We start from the raw sequence: 18,077 nt of genomic DNA, 5'->3' as shown, positions 1-18,077 counted from the left end.
ATAACCAAATCAAGGAAACCAACAGTCTCCTTTGTAAGAATAAAGCTGTGTACTATAGCCTGGTGCTGCTCACCCATTCCCAGAATCTGTGACCACAGCACCTCTACTATTGGGGACTGGCAGCAGTGTGCAACCTCCATCTCACCACAACCAAGATCATCCTGCCTACGTGAGAAGCCTCCCCTACCAGAAGCAAGAAACCATGTGAGCACCAGATGGACGCAGCAACTATTTGTGCACAATCAGCAGTTACCCAATAACCCCAATAACCCGCAGTTCAGGAGATTCCAAGAGAGTCAAAACTAGATGATTGCTAAGGGCTGGAATTCATTTTAGTTCCTCCCACCTAGGTTTGTTGGAGTTATTACATTACTTTTATCCTCCAAATCAGGAATTTCACATCTTTTCACTTTTGTTGTTAAACTTGCTGCAGGTCACACCTGGCAGTGCTCAGGAAATACTCCTAACTCTGTACTCGGGGATCATTCCCAGTAGTGCTCTGGGAACCCAGGCCTCCTGTATTCGAAGTATGAGCTCAGTCTGTTGTCTCTCCAGTCCTATGTGTTACTTTATATTTTTAGTGGGGGAGATCACACCCGTCATGGTGGTCAGAGGTTACTCATGCTCTGTGCTCAGAAATCACTCCTGGCAGTGCTCGAGCCATCACATGGAATGCTGGGGATTAAACCCAGACCAGCTATATACAAGGCACCTGCCCTCCCTGCTGTGCTATTGCTCCAATCCCCTGTGTTACTTTTGAATGGGATTTAGATACTGTGGGGGTTTTTTTTCTCAGTTTGCTTTGCTTTTTGTTTTTGTTGGGGGGCCACACCCCAAACAAATCTCTGAGAAGTGCTCAAAAATCACTCTTGGTTGTGCTTAGGGAACCATATGTGGAACCAGGAATTGAAACAGGTGAAATAGTGAAAGGCAAGTGCCTTAATTCACCCCTCTACTTTTTCATTCTGGTCTCTTAGACACAGTCACAAACACTTCCCATTATGACTTTCGATAAGAAGTCAGGCCATAAGTATGGGAGATCCCTTGACTTTTCATTAAATCTTCATTAAAAGGGGACCTTCATAAACAGATAAATTAAGCAAAAGCGGTGGATTGAGAGAAACTATTCAACCAACGCCTATCTGATAAAGGGTAAATATCTAAGATATTTAGGTTGAATTTTTTTTTTTTTGAGGGGGGACACACTCAGCGGCGCTCAGGGGTTACTTCTGGCTCTGCTCTCAGAACTTGCTCCTGGAAGGCTTGGAGGAATATATGGGGTGCTAGGAATCAAACCTGGGTCAGTCCTGTTTTTGCCGCATGCAAGGCAAACGCCCTACCGCTGTGCTATCGCTCCACCCTTCTAGGTTGAGTCATCTGACCACAAAAGATAAAAGAAAAATGTAACAAATAAGAAAGAAAAACATAGTGTGGAAACAAACTTTTGAAGTGTGGGCGAGTTTATAGTCCTGACTGTGGGGCTGATCTTAGATATGCTTGTCTTACATCGAGTTTACTTATTAAATATGCACCGCTTTTTGCTTATCAATCATACCGTGATTAATGGCGAACAAGAAAGTTACAGCAGAATTTCCTGTTTTAAATCTCCTTAAAAAAAAAAAAAAAAAAGAGATGAGTTGGGGCCGGAGAGATAACACAGCGGTAGGGCCTTGCAAGTGGCCGACCGCGACTGACCTTGGCTCGAATCCCAGCATCCCATATGGTCCCCCGAGCCACTGATCGCTGCCGGGTGTGACCCCAAAAAACACCAAAACAAACAAAAAAATAAAATAATAAAAAGAGATGAGTTGTTACAAAACCTTTAAAGTCTTACATTTCTGGGTTTTATAATCCTCTCATCCCAATTCATGCCGAACAAACTCTCCGGTCACTGAACTCAGTCATTTCAGGGAAGAAAGATTCACGTTAAGTGCATTTCTCTCCTGAAATGTAGTTTTTGTCTTGGGGTGTGGGGGGCCCCATTCAATGGTGCTTGGAGGCTCTTTGCTCCAGGGATGCTGGAGGAACGCAAGACCAGACAGCGTTGGGGATGGACCTGAGCAACTGGGCCCTTGGCGCAACCTCCCAGGCTTTGAAGAGGGAAATCTGCGGAACCACCAGGGAGGGAAACCTGCGCTTTGCCAGCATCAGTGAGGCTCATCTTCCCGCACGAAACCCGCTTGCAACCAGGATGCACCATGAGCCCAACGACCCGAGCACAACCGCTCGCCTGCATCTCGGCAGAAGCATCCTCGGTGCGGAGCGCATGGACGCCCGACTTGCCGCCAGGGTCGCAACAGATAGGCACGGAACCCCTTGCTGAGGGATCCCCACTCTTGCCTCCGCCAGCGACCAGGATCCACCGAATCCCCCACTGGGCAGGTCCGCCTTCCAGGTGAGCTCTCTCTGCGGCGGGCCGCAGACTTACTTCCACGGCCCCACTTGGCTTCGGGGTCTCTGTCTCCAAACTTGTTTTGCACAGGTGACGTCCCGGGTCCTGTTTCTCAACTTCCTTTCCTGGGAAATCCGAGTCTTTCTCTCGCCTGCTATTCCAAGGAACATTCACGCTGCACAGACCTCTTGCAGCGAGCTGGGGATCCCAGGATGGCCCTATCACGCGGGAGAAACCAGACCCGGGAGAAAAAGAAGCTCCAGAGCTAGAGGCCGCCCTTCCCCTGAATGTACAGAACCTCTCTCTCTGGGGCAAAAGACTTGGGGAGAGGAGGAGGCTCCAGAGAATTTCCTGCTCCCAAGAGCTAGCATTGCGGGTAAGGTGCTTCCCTTGCAGGGGATCCATCCTCAGCTGTCCATATGGTCCCCGGAACACCTCCAAGGAGTGATCCATGCGTGAGCAAACTATGTATATGTATAGCATATGTCATACCATAGCATCATATCATAGTATAGCATACTTCATAGAGTAAGCCCTGAGCACTATTCATATGATTCTCATCCAAAGTCAGAATTTTCTGGTTAAAATGGAAAGAGTGTCCTGATGTGGCTATTCTAAGAGGAGGCATTGAAGGTATCATGATATTTCTGAACTAGGCCCCAGTTAACCACTAGGAAGAGATAAAAAGAAAAAAAGCTAAGATTTAGGATGGGAGAACACGTGGCTGACCCTGGTTCAATTCCCCGCACCACACAGGGTCTCCTGAGCACTGCCAGGAGTGACCCCTGAGCACAGAGTAGAAGTAGGTCCTGAGCAGTGCCGGGCGTGGCCCCAACTATCCAACCTTCCTAAGAAGTCAAGTTGTACCCCTGGTGGGCCAAGTTCACTCAGAACAGGATAAGTTTCCATCTCTTCCCCAGAGTCCATATGAGGCTGAGAGATAGGAAAGCTCCCACGTCCAGGTGGGAGTGGGATGGAGAGGAAGGAGCCTGGCTGGTCAGAATAAGCCTGAGATCTCACAGGTAGCATGTCACTCCCTAGACCCCCAACCTCTCACCCCTGAGGAATAATGTCTTTTTCCACCGACCCAGGCTTCATGTGAGGAGGAGCTCCATAGTAGTTGGTGAACAGACTGATTTACAGAGGGAATGGCAGAGGATTTAGTGTGCCTGCTACATCCTATAGTCAACAGGAACAAGGAGGCATGCAAGGGAAGATTCAGGAAATGGTCCTAAAGAGAGAAGTTATTGTCATGTAAAGACGGAGTCATGAGAGTGGGCCCAGAATGTGTAGGACAAATAAGATGACCTGTATAACCGATGCTCAGAAGATAATCATCTCAGCACGCTGCCTGTTCTATTGGCCTGCCTGCTTGAAACTCAATGAAAAGTGTTCTCTCACCATCTTTGTTGAAAAGTTATAAAAGGGGGGCCGGGCGGTGGCGCTAAAGGTAAGGTGCCTGCCTTGCCTGCGCTAGCCTTGGACAGACCGCGGTTCGATCCCCCGGTGTCCCATATGGTCCCCCAAGCCAGGAGCAACTTCTGAGCACATAGCCAGGAGTAACCCCTGAGCGTTACCGGGTGTGGCCCAAAAACAAAAAAAAAAAAAAAAAAAAAAAAGAAAAGTTATAAAAGGACAAAGAGGTTTCTGTCTTTCTCTGGAATACTATTTTGGAGAACCGTCCCATACTATGTGTGGGAGCTTTCCTGCTCTTTCTCCCTTCTCTTAAAATTTTCTGAATTTGACCATTCCACGTCAGTCTCAATCCTGGATGCTTTGAAGTCAAGGACCAGAGTGCCCTGGAACAATTGTTGGGTACTTCTTTCATGCCAAGAAGATTTCCTGAAAGCCAGACATGCATTACCATGTCAGCATTGCCAACCTTTCTAAAATAGTATCTTTCAGCAGCAATTCTCAGGGGTCTTTACTCTGTCTCACCTCTCCTCTGCTTGAGCACCATGGGGCAGGTAAGCCTCAGAACTCCTGATCTGCAGGTGGAGAGAGGAGCAAATTCACCAATGGTAGATTTCAAATCCCTTTGCCTTGTTTTTGTTAGTTGCCCCCTCCTTTTTTTAAATAACTTTACAGATAACTCTAGGACAAAGACAATCATTTTCCTTGGGGCTTACTTGCCCAGAAGGTCAGGCTGGTCAGGAACTGGCTTTCTCAGCCCATCTGAGAGATGGAGGATTTCCCTCCCTTCGAGGCAGAAAAAACAGACCTTTGCCTGTCTCCTACTGCCATCTTGTGGCTATAAGCTGAATTTACAGGCAGAGTCCAGTCATCTCCCCTTGCTCAGAACCTTCAGCAACACTCAAAATCTGCTCCCAGGGAGTTAGAATCCACGGGACCAGTAATACGTATTAAATCTATTTATCTCTTAATATAAAATAGGTGAAAACAAATGGGTTTATGAGATTATGATAAAGCTATCCATAGGAGAGGCAGAAAATATCAGATGCCCAGTTGAACTTTTGCCAAAGCTGGGTAGACAAGGTACTGAGAATTGGAGGCCTTCCCTGAACTTAACTGTGCTCTCAAGTGCAAAACTGTGTCTCAAAACGGACTTTATGAACAAGGCAGCCCCCTCCATCCCTTCAGCAATAGTCAGAATACTTAATAGCTCAGAATAGTCATGACTCTGTTCCCTAGTTCAGCTAAGGGTTTTTTTGTTTATGCCAAAACAGACGATACTCAGGGGTTATTCCTGACTCTGTGCTCAGAAATTGCTCCTGGCAGGCTCGTGGGACAAAATGGGATGTCAAAGATCAAACCAGGGTCTATCCCAGGTTAGCAGCATACAAGGCAAATGCCCTATCTCTGTGCTATCACTCCGGCCCCATTTTCACATTTTAAACAATATCAGCAAAATAAAAGGGATCTTTGGCTCTGAGTGAGTGTAGAACCAGGATGAGGCCAAAAAATAAAAGCAAAAAATTTATATAAAAAGGGGGGGGGGGCAGAGCACTGGCTCAAGCAGTAGGGCATTTGCCTTGCTCGAGCTAACCTAGGACGGAATGTGGTTCAATCCTCCAGCGTCCCACAAGGTCCTCCAAGCCAGGAGCGATTTCTGAGCACAGAGCCAAGAGCAACCAATGAGTGTCACCTGGTGTGGCCCAAAAAGCTAAATAAATAAGTAAATAAAAAATAAATAAGAGGGGGCCAATAGCACAGAGGTAGGGTGTGTGTTTGCCTTGCATGCTACCAGGCATGACCTGGTTCAACCTGGGCAGACCCTGGTTCAATCTCTGGCATCCCATATAGTCCCTCACGCCTGCCAGGAGAGATTTCTGAGCACAGAGCCAGGAGTAACCCCTGAGTGCTGCCGGGTGTGACCCAAACAACAACAACAACAACAATAATACAGATATTTTGGCTCACAGAACTGAAAATACAAATGGCACGAGCTATTTCAGAAGTTTGCACTGTTTTCAGTATTTTCAGGTCTGTGTGTGTAAGATTTATTTTATTCATATTGGTTTTTGGGTCACACTGTGGTGCTCAGGGGTTACTCCTGGCTGTGTACTCAGGGATCATTCTTGGCAGTGCTGAGGGGATGCTGGGGATTTAGCCGGGTTGACTGCATGCAAGACAAGTGCCCTCCCCGTTGTGCTATTGCTCAGGCCCCATGTCTAAGATTTGAATTTGATCCTCTGTGTTCCAGATCCACCCAAGGCATAGACTTTACTGGAGCAAAGAGAGATCAGGCCCATATCTGAGTATTCTGTAGTTGGAAAGAGAGAAGATATCAGATCTAGAAGTGTGGGGGATTGAGTAGAGCTGCCTCTCAGAAGCCCAGGCCAGCACAGGTCTTTTCATTCGGACAGACTGAACCCAGGTCTTCTGGTGGGATGAAGCTAAATAGAGCCGTTTCTGAGTCAGGGTCACACAAGTCTATTTGCAGCCACAAATCATAGGGCAGCCTTCAGAAACCTGGACCTTGAATTTCAAGCAAAGAGACAACAGAAAGAATAAGTGTAACACACTAATAGTCTCTCTTTTTAAAATCATATACCAAAATATATATACCCAATATCATATACCAATCAGATACTTAACATTGTTATATATTATAGACATGCATATGCACATCTATTTAAAGGCTGAACTAAAATTGTTTTATGTTGTTTGGTTTATTAACAATGTTCAGTAAGCCTCTGCTCTCAAGATAGGACAAAACTTCATTATCATCTGTTTTTTGTTATTGTTTTTGTTTTATTTGGCAGTGCTCAGGGGCTACTTACTCCCAGCCCTGCTAGGGGTTCATCCTCAGGTATGGTCAAGATCTCTACATGCAAAACATATGCACTAACTCTCTGAGTTATCTCCTTCTTATCTTCCTAAAATCTCAATGCTTGATGATCCAAAGTACTGGTTTTATGTTAAACTCTATAGTGTGTATGTGTGTGTATGCTATATGCACATGCAGTGCCAAGAACTGAATTCAAGGATCATGCAAGGAGTTGAGCACTGCAAGACAAGTGCTCTACCACTGAGCCACATCACCAGTCTTTTACTTTGTTATAGCAAAATAAAATACTGATATGTAGAGTCAAATTAGGAGACTATATAGGGCCAGAGTGATAGCACAGCAATAGGATGTTTGCCTTGCACATGGCCAACCCAGGACGAGCCCCAGTTCGATTCCTGGCATGCCATATGGTCCCCCAAGCCTGTTAGGAGCGATTCTGAGTACAGAGCCAGGAGTAAGCCGAGTGACACTGGGTGTGACCCCTCCAAAGAAAAGACTATAAATGACTGTACTTGTTGATTCATCATGCTTGCTCTTCAGTTCTTGCTAATAGGTTGTGAGACTATTTCATGGTAGTAGTTTTAGGTTTTTAGAAGTCCTTATACAGACATTGTTCTTCTATCTCATTGCCCAAAATATGATATTTCAAATTTTATGATTATTAACAATAGGCTCTTAATTTGAGGAAAAAATTATATAGACGTGTTGGGTTTTTTGTTTTTATTTATTTATTTTTTTGTTTTGTTTTTGGGTCATACCCAGTGGCGCTCAGGGGCTACTCCTGGCTCTGCGCTCAGAAATCGCTCCTGGCAAGCTCAGGGACCATATAGGATGCCAGGAATCGAATCAGGGTCCCTCTAGGATTGGAGGCATGCAAGGCAAATGACCTACCACTCCGGTCCCTAGACATGGTATTTTTAAATAAATTATCTGTTCTGGGCCATAAATCATATATTTTCAGACATATTCAAAATGCTCTTAGAGCAACAATTGGAATACTTGGTGGATCTTTTGTACTTTGATTACTTAATAATCACTCATCCCTGAATGTATTTGGTGGGGGGTTCCACACCAATGTGTGTGATGCTCAGGTAACTCCTGGTTCTTTGCTTAAGAATCACTTTTGATACTGGTGAAGGGGGATATTCTGTTTATGACTGGAACCCCCAACTACAATCATCCTTGTAATCATGGTGCTTAAATAAAGATTATATATGTGTATGTATATATAATATACATATTATATATATAAAGGCTGATGATGCTGGTAAAAGAACAGAATAGGGATTTCGTCCAGGCCTCAGAATGAAAGCTATTGAGAACAAATAAAAGAAAAATCTTTCCTTTTCCCCCTTTATTTGTAGGGGTAGGGACACGAACACTCGAACAGTGCTCACTGATTATTCTTGGCTCTGAATTCAGGAATCACTTTTTTTATTTGTTTTGGGTCACACCCGGCAACACTCAGGGATTACTCCTGGCAGTCCTGGCAGACTCGGGGGACATATGGGACACCAGGATTCAAACCACTGTCCTTCTGCATGCAAGGCAAATGCCCTACCTCCATGCTATCGCTCGGGTCCTAGGAATCACTCTTGATTGTGCTGGGGACCTACACACTATACTATCTCTCCAGCACCATTCATGTGGCTTTCTGAAGTTGGGCCTTATGAGAGTCTAGAGGCAAGCTAGAGGCTGAAAATGAGTAAATCAAGTTAGATTTTTTTTTTTATTTAAATTTTTTTTTTTTTTTTTGGTTTTTGGTTTTGGGGCCACACCCGGCGGTGCTCAGGGGTTACTCCTGGCTATCCGCTCAGAAATAGCTCCTGGCAGGCACAGGGGACCATATGGGACGCCGGGATTCGAAACAACCACCTCAGGTCCTGGATCAGCTACTTGCAAGGCAAACGCTGCTGTGCTATCTCTCCAGCCCCTTAATTTATTTTTTTAAACTTTATTTATTTATTGGTGTTTGGGCCACACCTGGGGGCGCTAAGGTTACTCCTGGCTCTGTATTCAGAAATCACCCCTGCAGACTGGGGACCACATGGGATGCCAGGAATTGAACTGGGTCCCTCCTAGGTCGGCTGCATGCAAGGCAAATGCCATACTGCTGTGCTATCTCTCCGACCCCAAATTTTAATTTAACTTTTTTGTTTTGGGGCCACTCCCAGTGGTGCTCAGGGGTTCTTCCTGGTTCTGTACTCAGAAATCGCTCCTGGTAGGCTCGGGGTACCATATGGGATACTGGGAATCTAACCCAGGTCAGTCCTATGTTGGCTGCGTGCAAGGCAAATACTCTACCATTGTGCCATCATTCTAGCCCCATAAATCAGGTTTTAGTTCTATTTTTTCCTATGGGCCACACTCAGAGATACTAGGATGAGGGGTGAACCTAACCTAAGGTGCAAGGTTTGAACCTAAGGCTATGAACATGAGAGGAATGAGTTATACCCCTGCTCCTCTAATGCTTCAATTTCTTTTTTTAATTATTTTAAGATTTTAGGCTACATCTGACTGTGCTCAGGGGTCACTCCCTGCAGTGTTTAGAGTACCATGTAGTGCTGAGCATGAAACTCAGACTTCATGGTTGCAAAGGTCATGCTCCTGCCCATTGAGCTCTCTCAAGTCCTATCATTTTTTTTTTTTTTTTTGGTTTTTGGGCCACACCTGGCAGTGCTCAGGGGTTCCTCCTGGCTCTATGCTCAGGAATCGCTCTTGGCAGGCTTGGAGGACCATATGGGATGCCGGGATTTGAACCACCGACCTTCTGCATGCAAGGCAAACACCTTACCTCCATGCTATCTCTCCAGCCCCTACTATCATATTTTTCATGAGCAATAAAAGAAGACAAGTTCTTGAGCTTTCATCCTCCTACCTAGAGTTCATCTAGTGAGTTTGCCTCCCCAAGCCTGGAGACTGGGCACTTGCAGTGGCATGGGGGTACAACTCATCAAGACTGTGGGTGTTGATTCTGCCCCAAATACAGTGCATTTTCATTGTTAGAGGATTATTTTTTGTGCCATTCAATCTGATTATGTCAGTATCACAAAAGCATAAGCAATTATTTTTAATTCTACAGATGATGTTACTCTAATCAACAAAAATCAACTGCACTTCTTTAGCAATTGGATTTAATATTCTGCATGTTACAGAATTTGGTTAAAAGCACAATAGGTTATTAGTGCAAAAGACGGGGCCCATTTGGATGATTGCAGCAGTTCTGACACTACACCCCTCCCCACCACCCTATACTGACTCCCAAAGCCAATTGTCAATCTGGAAGGATGAATAAAACTCATCTCCCACTTCTCTCTGGACATTCAAAATAACATCAAATCATGCTAACTTCGTTTTCTGGATTTCCAGAGCTGCTTCTTGCAATATTTTCACAGTGGACCTGGCAGTGACACTTTTCTACATTCAGTTCAACTCCTAAAAGAAGGAGTGTGGGTCTTGTCATCATGAACCCCAGGTCTGTCATTCTACTCTTTGCATTTAACTAAGCTTCTTGGCAGAAATGTCTATCCCTGGTGTTTCCAGGACACCATATGTTCCGCTCTGGCACTGAAACCAGCATGTGCCTGCATTATATAATCCCAAAGGATCCCAAGCCCAGAGCCATCATGGCTGGGAAGCTTCTCATTCATCTCAGTGCACTGGGTCCTTGGCACAAAGCAGTGAGCAATTCAATGATTGATCAGTGAATGACTAAGGGGACTAAAGGTGACACAGGGACAATGAAGGAGGGGCATGGGCAGTTTGGAACTGAAGGCACAGAAGTGAAGGTACATCAGTGCCATAAACATTGACACTGTTGTAAACATGTTACTTAAGGTTTATCTTAAAAAATACATATTTCGGGGCTGGCACAGTGGCACTAGAGGTAAGGTGTCTGCCTTGCCAGCACTAGCCTAGGATGGACCGCGGTTCGATCCCCCAGTGTCCCAGATGGTTCCCCCAAGCCAGGAGCGACTTCTGAGCGCATATCCAGGAGTAACCCCTGAGCGTCACCGGGTGTGGCCTAAAAACCAAAAAAATAAATAAACCAAATAAATAAATAAATAAATAAATTTATTTCAGTAAATTCAGTGATGGTTTTTTAATATTAAAAATGTGGGGCCAGAGAGATAGCATGGAAGTACGGCATTTGCCTTGCATGCAGAAGGTCGGTGGTTCAAATCCTGGCATCCCATATGGTCCCTCGAGCCTGACAGGAGTGATTTCTGAGCTCAGAGCCAGGAGTAACCCTGAGCACTGCCGGGTGTGACCCCCCCAAAAAAAAAGTGAATAGTAACATAATATTCAACTTTATTGGGGGGCTCCCACATCTAGTGGTGCTCAGGGAATCCTGTGGTGCCAAGAAACTTTTGCTCTGATACTATACTATACTGTACTTATACTTATACAATTTTTAAAATATTTTTTATATTTTATTGAAACCCTTATGATTTACAAAGTTCTTCATAGTTGGGTTTCAGACATACAAATGTATCAGGGCAAATCCTATCACCAATGTCGACCTCCCTCCACCATTATACTCAGAGTGCATCCCATGCCACCACCCCTGCCTTATATTTTTTCACAGGTTTATTGAGGTGTCATTCATATGGCACAAAATAAATGATCCAAACTTTATAGTTTCATCACTTTTACTTCATAATTATGACCATACTCTAATTTTGAACCTCTAGAGGTAAAGGACGGATATATATATATATATATATATATATATATATATATATATATATATATATATATATATATATATATATATTCCTGAGCTTTGATCCTTGAGCACAGAACCAGGAGTAAGTCCTGAGCACTGCTGGGTGTGACCCCAAGTCAATACAACAAAAATTTTGAAACTCCAGAAATTATTCCTACTCCAATTCCTTCTTATTAGTTTCCCCTCATTCTATGAATCTGAATTTTATATGTGGCAGGTTATAGAATTAGGTTAAGCATAAGATAGGTGGGCCAGGAATTACCTCAAGTGGTTAAAAACACATGACTAGCTTGTGTGAGACGCTGGAGCATAGATCGTTGTGGTCCAGAGCACAACCAAAGCACAACGTTTGTGCTGAGTCCCACTGTCCACTGGATGTGGCCTTCAAGCACAACAACCACTATAACAACAAAATCAAATATGGTAGGTAATTAGGACAAAATCAGGGGAACTCTTTGTCATGGGACCTACTCGCTGTCTTTGTAGAAACAGTTTATGCTTAACATTTCAGATACCTGGAATCATGAAAAGTAAGGCCTTTGTGATTGGCTCTATCATTTAGCCTATAGTGCACAAGGTGCATCTATGGATCAGCATGCATCAGTACTTTTTTCTTTTTTTTTTTCTTTTTCTTTTTTTTTTTTTTTTGTTTTTGGGTCACACCCGGCAGTGCTCAGGGGTTCCTCCTGGCTGTCTGCTCAGAAATAGCTCCTGGCAGGCACGGGGGACCATATGGGACACCGGGATTCGAACCAACTACCTTTGGTCCTGGATCGGCTGCTTGCAAGGCAAACGCTGCTGTGCTATCTCTCCGGGCCCATTAGTACTTTTTTCTTAAATACAGAATAAGAGCCAGATAGATGGCTCATGGGCTGAGTGCATGCTTTGCATGATGGAGACCTGGATTCCATCCCAGCACCACCTAATAGTCCAAGAACTTTTAGAAGTAGCTCCTGAGCATTGCTGGGTGTAGCCCCAAAGCCTGAACTTTTGTTGCTATTGTTTTGGGACTTACTTGGTGGCGCTAGAGGCAAGGTGTCTACCTTACAAGCGCTAGCCTAGGACGGACCTCGGTTCTATCTCCCCCTCCCCTGGTGTCCCATATAGTCCCCCAAGCCAGGAGTAACCCCTGAGCGTCAAATGAGTGTGGTAAAAACAAAACAAAACAAAACAAAAACAAGAACAAAAAAACAAAACAACAAAAATACAAAGATTCTGGGAACCCTAGAAAATCATGGATGTTCTTTTATGTGTGGGTTTCCAAACTTATGTATGCTTTGAATTTAATTTTCCTTTAGCATTGTTTTTGAGCCTTGTCTGTGACATATCTAAACTCAATCCAGGGCCTTGGATAGCTGCAGAAGATACCCTTGCCATGAAAGACTCTTCACCAAGCTATTTCCCTAGTGAGAGACTTCTACCTGCTACTATACCCGCTCATGCTCGTTCCTATACCCCCTCCCATTCCTATTCCTACACCCCAGTCTTTACTATCCCAGTCCCTGAGGTTCATTCACAGTGTGATTCATTAAATGGGAGCTGTTGTGGTCAAGTTACGATTTCCACTCATGGTTTGGCTCAGGTCCTGTGAAAGATTTCCAAATCCACATAGAAATATCGTTGTTACAAGATTCTAGGCATCTTCAACTTCACTGCTTTGACAACTAAAATGAACTTGGTACAAAGTTCCTCCTTCCATTAGCTGATACAACAGTGAAATCTCAGGCACCAATGACCCCCATGTTTGGGTTCCCTATTTAATCAACAAAATTAATTCCCTGTAGGAGATCCCAAGCACAGGTTCCCACTCAATGGATAATCCTGAACATGAAACCCTAAACTTAAGGCATTCCTTAAGTGAATCTCCCCCCAAAAGACAATAAAAGGTGCCCAAAACTATAGTAAATACATACAGTGGATTAAAGAGTAGATTGTTTTTGTGGTATACCATTTTGACCAATGTGTCCTTTTAACCATCTTTCTTTGCTCTTGTCTGAATGTCTCACCATCGAGTAAATTATTTCACCAACCTGCACTCTCTTGCCTCAGGGGCATCTCAGTTCTGGGCATGAGGAACTGTGCGGAACTGTCACGTTATTGCCAGGGCATAACCACAGGCATTGGGGCTGTTTCCAGGTCCTGTTAACTCAGCCTCTGATTTCCCAGAGGAAGTGGGTGGGATAATCATACCTCTCCCCAAGAATGGGAGTGGGCGAAATGATAGGGTAAGCAAGTACTTATAAAGTAGGAAATACAGTGCCTGGGAGACCTATCCTGTGGGTGCTGCGGTCATGGGGAAGATAAGCAGGAGATTCTGGAGAAGTAGCTGGGAGGTCCTTGAGATGATGCCCTAGGAAGTGCCAGGAGAAACTGCAAGCCCCTTGGAATAGGATAGGACTATGTGGCCATGGACAAGAACTTTGCCCACAAGCACAAGAGATTACTATGGGGATTTTAAACAAGTAATTCCTGGGCTCCAATCCAGCCAATTACATCTGACACTCCAGAGTGTGTCATGTCACACATAGGGTTGTACAGAAGGTGAGGACTGTCCACTGCCCCTTATTAGGATTCACTGTTCTCCAATGGGACTGTGATTCTATCAGTTTACACCACTGACCACAAGATGGCTCCCTCCTTCTGGGAAAGCTTTGCTTGTTACCAAGGAGGAGACAATACCAAACAATCCTGGGGGAGAAAAAGAGGATTTTAATTCAACAATACTCACAGCACCTCATTAAGCTGGGATCCCTACGCCCTTGGTGTGTAGTCAGTTAATCTGTGTCTTTTCTCTTCTACGATAACTCATATTGGGTTGAGATGTGTTGTCTATTTTTGCATTCCTAGTAGGCATTAATTGTCACTCTATGATCATAATCATTACAATAACAACTAGTATTCATTTCATCATTAGCCATTTGCAGAGTGCTTTTTACCAACTATCCTCAAAAAAGCTATAGGCACTGAGGATTATTCTGTTATCGACAAGAAAACTGATGGACAGAGCACTCATTCTGGGTAGAAAGAGGGAAACTGCATTTCCTCTGAGATTTCATGCGGCACCAGGAGAAAGACTGGAAGGCTAGAAAGGAATGGAGCAGACCCAGAAGCAAAACACAACTTGAAACATGGGTTTCCACTCAGGGGGCACTTCATTTGTTTGTTTTGGTTTTTGGTTTTTGGGCCACACCCAGAGGCACTCAGGGGTTACTCTGGCTCTGCCACTGCAAATGCCCTACTGCTGTGATCAGGCCCCTAAGGACCACTTTTCAGGTCTCATTTTGGTATTAATTTTAAGTAAAACTACCTTATTGTTTTCTGGTAATGGCTATTCATTAAGACTTTAGTTTCTTTTTGTTGTAAGCTGTTTTATGAAGCAGATTTAAAGGAAAGGAGATAAAGAAAAGGGATGCAGAAAAAGTATTTCTAGTCACCACAGAACTCCCACCTCCCCATGCAGTTCCAGGCTAATCCAGCAGCCTCCTCCCTGGCATAAAGCTCATTTCAGTTCAGAAAGTCCCATTCTCTGTGTGTATCCCACTGGACCCAGTAGATTAGGAGATGAGACAGGGTTGGGGACATGCTCCAAATTCTCTGCTGGATCCCAAACTACAGTTTTGCTCAGAAACTGTTATTTTAAAAAGACTTAAGTTGTTTCAAACCCAGATGATAAGACTACTACTCTGAGGAATATGGGTTTCTGTGCATTGAGTCAAGACCATGTTATCATATAACTATTTTTTATGGAAAAGTGAAATTAAAATTTCAAGTATCCAACTTCAAGATTAACCCTTATTATTGATTTTGAGGGAGGAGGACTACTTTACATATTCATTTCCTTTATCTTAGTCATCCAATTCCTCTATTAATAAATTGTTCACCTGTCTGTTCATCGATCTGGACCATCTTTTTATTAAGGTACAGCATAATAGCCAAAATGATATAAGCAAAAGGCTAAGCTAAAAGAAATAAAGTGAAATATTTTATATATTGAACTCAAAGCAATGGCTTTGTTGTAAATTAATCTTCACTGAGTTTTAAAAAGAATCACTATAAAAATAACACAATGATCTTTTTATAAAAATGTAAACAGTTTAAATAACTTAAATGATATAGTGATATTTTACAGTGGTAGGATAGATATCATGGAGTACAGTAATACAAAGATTTCTTTGTTGTGATCTGTGAAGTTTGGGTCAAGCTAATTGAAGTCAGTTTCCTGACTGACAATCAGGGGTAACCATGTTAACACTTTTGGATTCATGTTTTTATATGGGGCCAAGTAAATGTCCAGCAATCATCCAGCTCAGTGATTATTCCCCATCCTTTTCTTATTATTAAACTTCCTTTTGAGGTTCTACTTCAACAGAAGACTTTTTAAGCCACATTTAATTTTCAGAAGTCTTGATTTTAACTCTTCTTTATACTTGAGTCCCTTTTAACCCTATTGGTTTGACTCAACTAGGTGAATGTCTGAAACAGACTAATACTGACAGATAATTTCACCTGATAATGAAACTGACTCAACGTGTTTCTTTATATGAAATGTTTGAATTCACTCACTTGTGCTTAGTCCCTTCATCACGAATGCTTGTTTTCACATGACTCATGAAATGTTTTCACTTTTTTCTTTTCTTTGTGGGGAGGGGCAGACGATTTAGATGCTCTTCATTGACCAAGGTCCCCATTATGAGAGTAATTAGCAGTCAGGTTGTACTTGAATTGAGTCCTCAGAGCTGGACAAATGAGACTGGATTTGAAGGAGGCCCATCAAGTCTTCTCTCCCATGGGAAGTGGGTCTGTCTTAGCAGGATGGCAGGGCTGTGGCATACTGAACAAGCAGCCAGTCCTCTACTGAGTCCAAGGCTCTGGGCTCCTTGAGGCATTCCCACTGGTATCCACCATTCCTAGGGTCTGTCCTTTTGATGTCACAGTCAGGGATAGGCTGGGGTTGGGAGTATAACACCTCTGTTCCTAATTTTGTGCTATCAGTGGCTTTATCAGGTACTCTATGAATGCTGGAAATCAGTCCCTACTGACCAAGCTTGACCTGGAGACAAAAGTCATGGTATGAGTTCTGACAAAACCTGACAGGCCTTGGAAGGTATATTATACTTTGGAGTTCAAAAAAATTCATGTTGAAAGTGCATGTTATAAAATACTCCTTTTTGTGTCTAACATTATCAGAACACTTTCTTTTCCTTTTCTCCTCTCTTACAAAAGAGAATTCTGGGGCTAGAAGATAGTTCAGTGGTAGAATACATGCCTTGCATGTGTAAGGCCCTGGTTTTAATCCCAAGCAAATAATAAGTTTCTATTATGCAGTTATGATGTGGCCAAAGTTCTACTGCCCTGTACTTACTCTATATGTGTGTGAGTGTGTTTGAGTGTGTGTGTGTGTGTGTGTGTGTGTGTGTGTGTCTAGTCAAGATGCATTTGATGGGCCAGAGAGATAGCATGGATATCAGAGATAGCATAGGGTGTTTGCTTTAACCCTTGAGCACTGCCAGGTGTGAACCCCCCCTCCAAAAAAAAGGTGCATTTGATGGTTTAGAAGAAGCTAAAGTATCATTTTAACTGTGATACAGAAATCAGGCCCAGAAAACCAGCGAAAAGTAGGTCTGTAAAGATGGTATTAACTTACAATCCACTATATCTTTGACAGTAATGTTAGATGAAAATGGTCCAGAGGACAAAGTGCATAATTAATGATGAGAAAATGATTCCTGTAAGTTCCATAGTAACGAGTTCCCCCTGCATTCATCATCTGTCCCGACATTTATACAGGCCCTGACGGTGGTTCCTTCTTGCTTCTGTCCCCATCATTCCAGTACTGTTCAGTCTGCATTTCTGTAAGTCGGGAAACAGTGCGCTGAAATGCAAAGATTTCCTCTTCTCCGGTAAACATGGAGAGTTCTTCCGCAGAGCCCTGGTTTTCAAACATGCAGGCAAATAAACAAACAATTAAATTGAGTATCAATTAAAATAACCACAAAGAAAAATGTTACAAATCAAAGTTTAGGGTTAAAACAACTTTTACCTGTGTGTTCAGATCAGAAACTTTTCTATGTATTCTATATACATTTTCCTCATATACAATCTCCTACCTTTGGGTTTGGAGAACTGATACACAAATAAACATGCTTGCCTTAGGTGTGGCTAACCATATTCAATCCCTAGTATTGCATACAGTTCCTCAAGCAACGTCAGGAATGACTCCTAACCACAGAGTCTGGTTACACCAATAGTCAATAAAAAGAACAAATTACAAGAGATAAAACAATATGGAAACAGTAGAATAATTAAAGATGAAATATTGCCTCAATTTTTTAATACACAATACAGTTTTCTGAAAAATCTAAAAGACGACATTCTGAACAGAAAAGGATATTATCTCCAAAAGTGCCTGCTAGGCATAAACAACAGCAAAACTAAACAAAACAGTGCAGAAGTTGTGCCAAGGCAGGATACACTCACGGGGTGCCTAGAAGCATCGTTTACAGACTGTACTTCATGGGAAGCCCGAGGACAAAGCTCTTTTTCAAACTGGATGTTTTAATTCTGGGGCCATATTTTGAGAAGGGCAGAGGTACTTTTACTTTTAGCTATGGGGCACTTGACCTGCCTGTCAAGGTTAAGTAGGTCACTTCTCTGTCTGGCCAATAGACAGCATGAGGCGGATGATACCAACCAATACATGCTTT

At 43.3% G+C, this 18,077-nt stretch overlaps 1 protein-coding gene across 1 annotated transcript in view; it reads right to left on the bottom strand.

The window, feature by feature from the left end:
• Positions 1-16,951: 16,951 nt before the first annotated feature.
• AFG1L (AFG1 like ATPase) overlaps positions 16,952-18,077 on the bottom strand; it is a 249,257-nt gene continuing 248,131 nt past the window's right edge. The window contains exon 13 of the mRNA XM_049771195.1: positions 16,952-17,302. Within this exon, the coding sequence (XP_049627152.1) occupies positions 17,153-17,302 (150 nt within the window). The 3' untranslated portion in view covers positions 16,952-17,152. The remainder of the gene's footprint in view (positions 17,303-18,077) is intronic.

Source organism: Suncus etruscus, chromosome 4 (assembly GCF_024139225.1).
Source record: "Suncus etruscus isolate mSunEtr1 chromosome 4, mSunEtr1.pri.cur, whole genome shotgun sequence".
Lineage (NCBI taxonomy): Eukaryota > Metazoa > Chordata > Mammalia > Eulipotyphla > Soricidae > Suncus > Suncus etruscus.
Note: the sequence above shows the minus strand (reverse complement) of the source record. Positions and strands in the feature narration are given on the sequence as shown.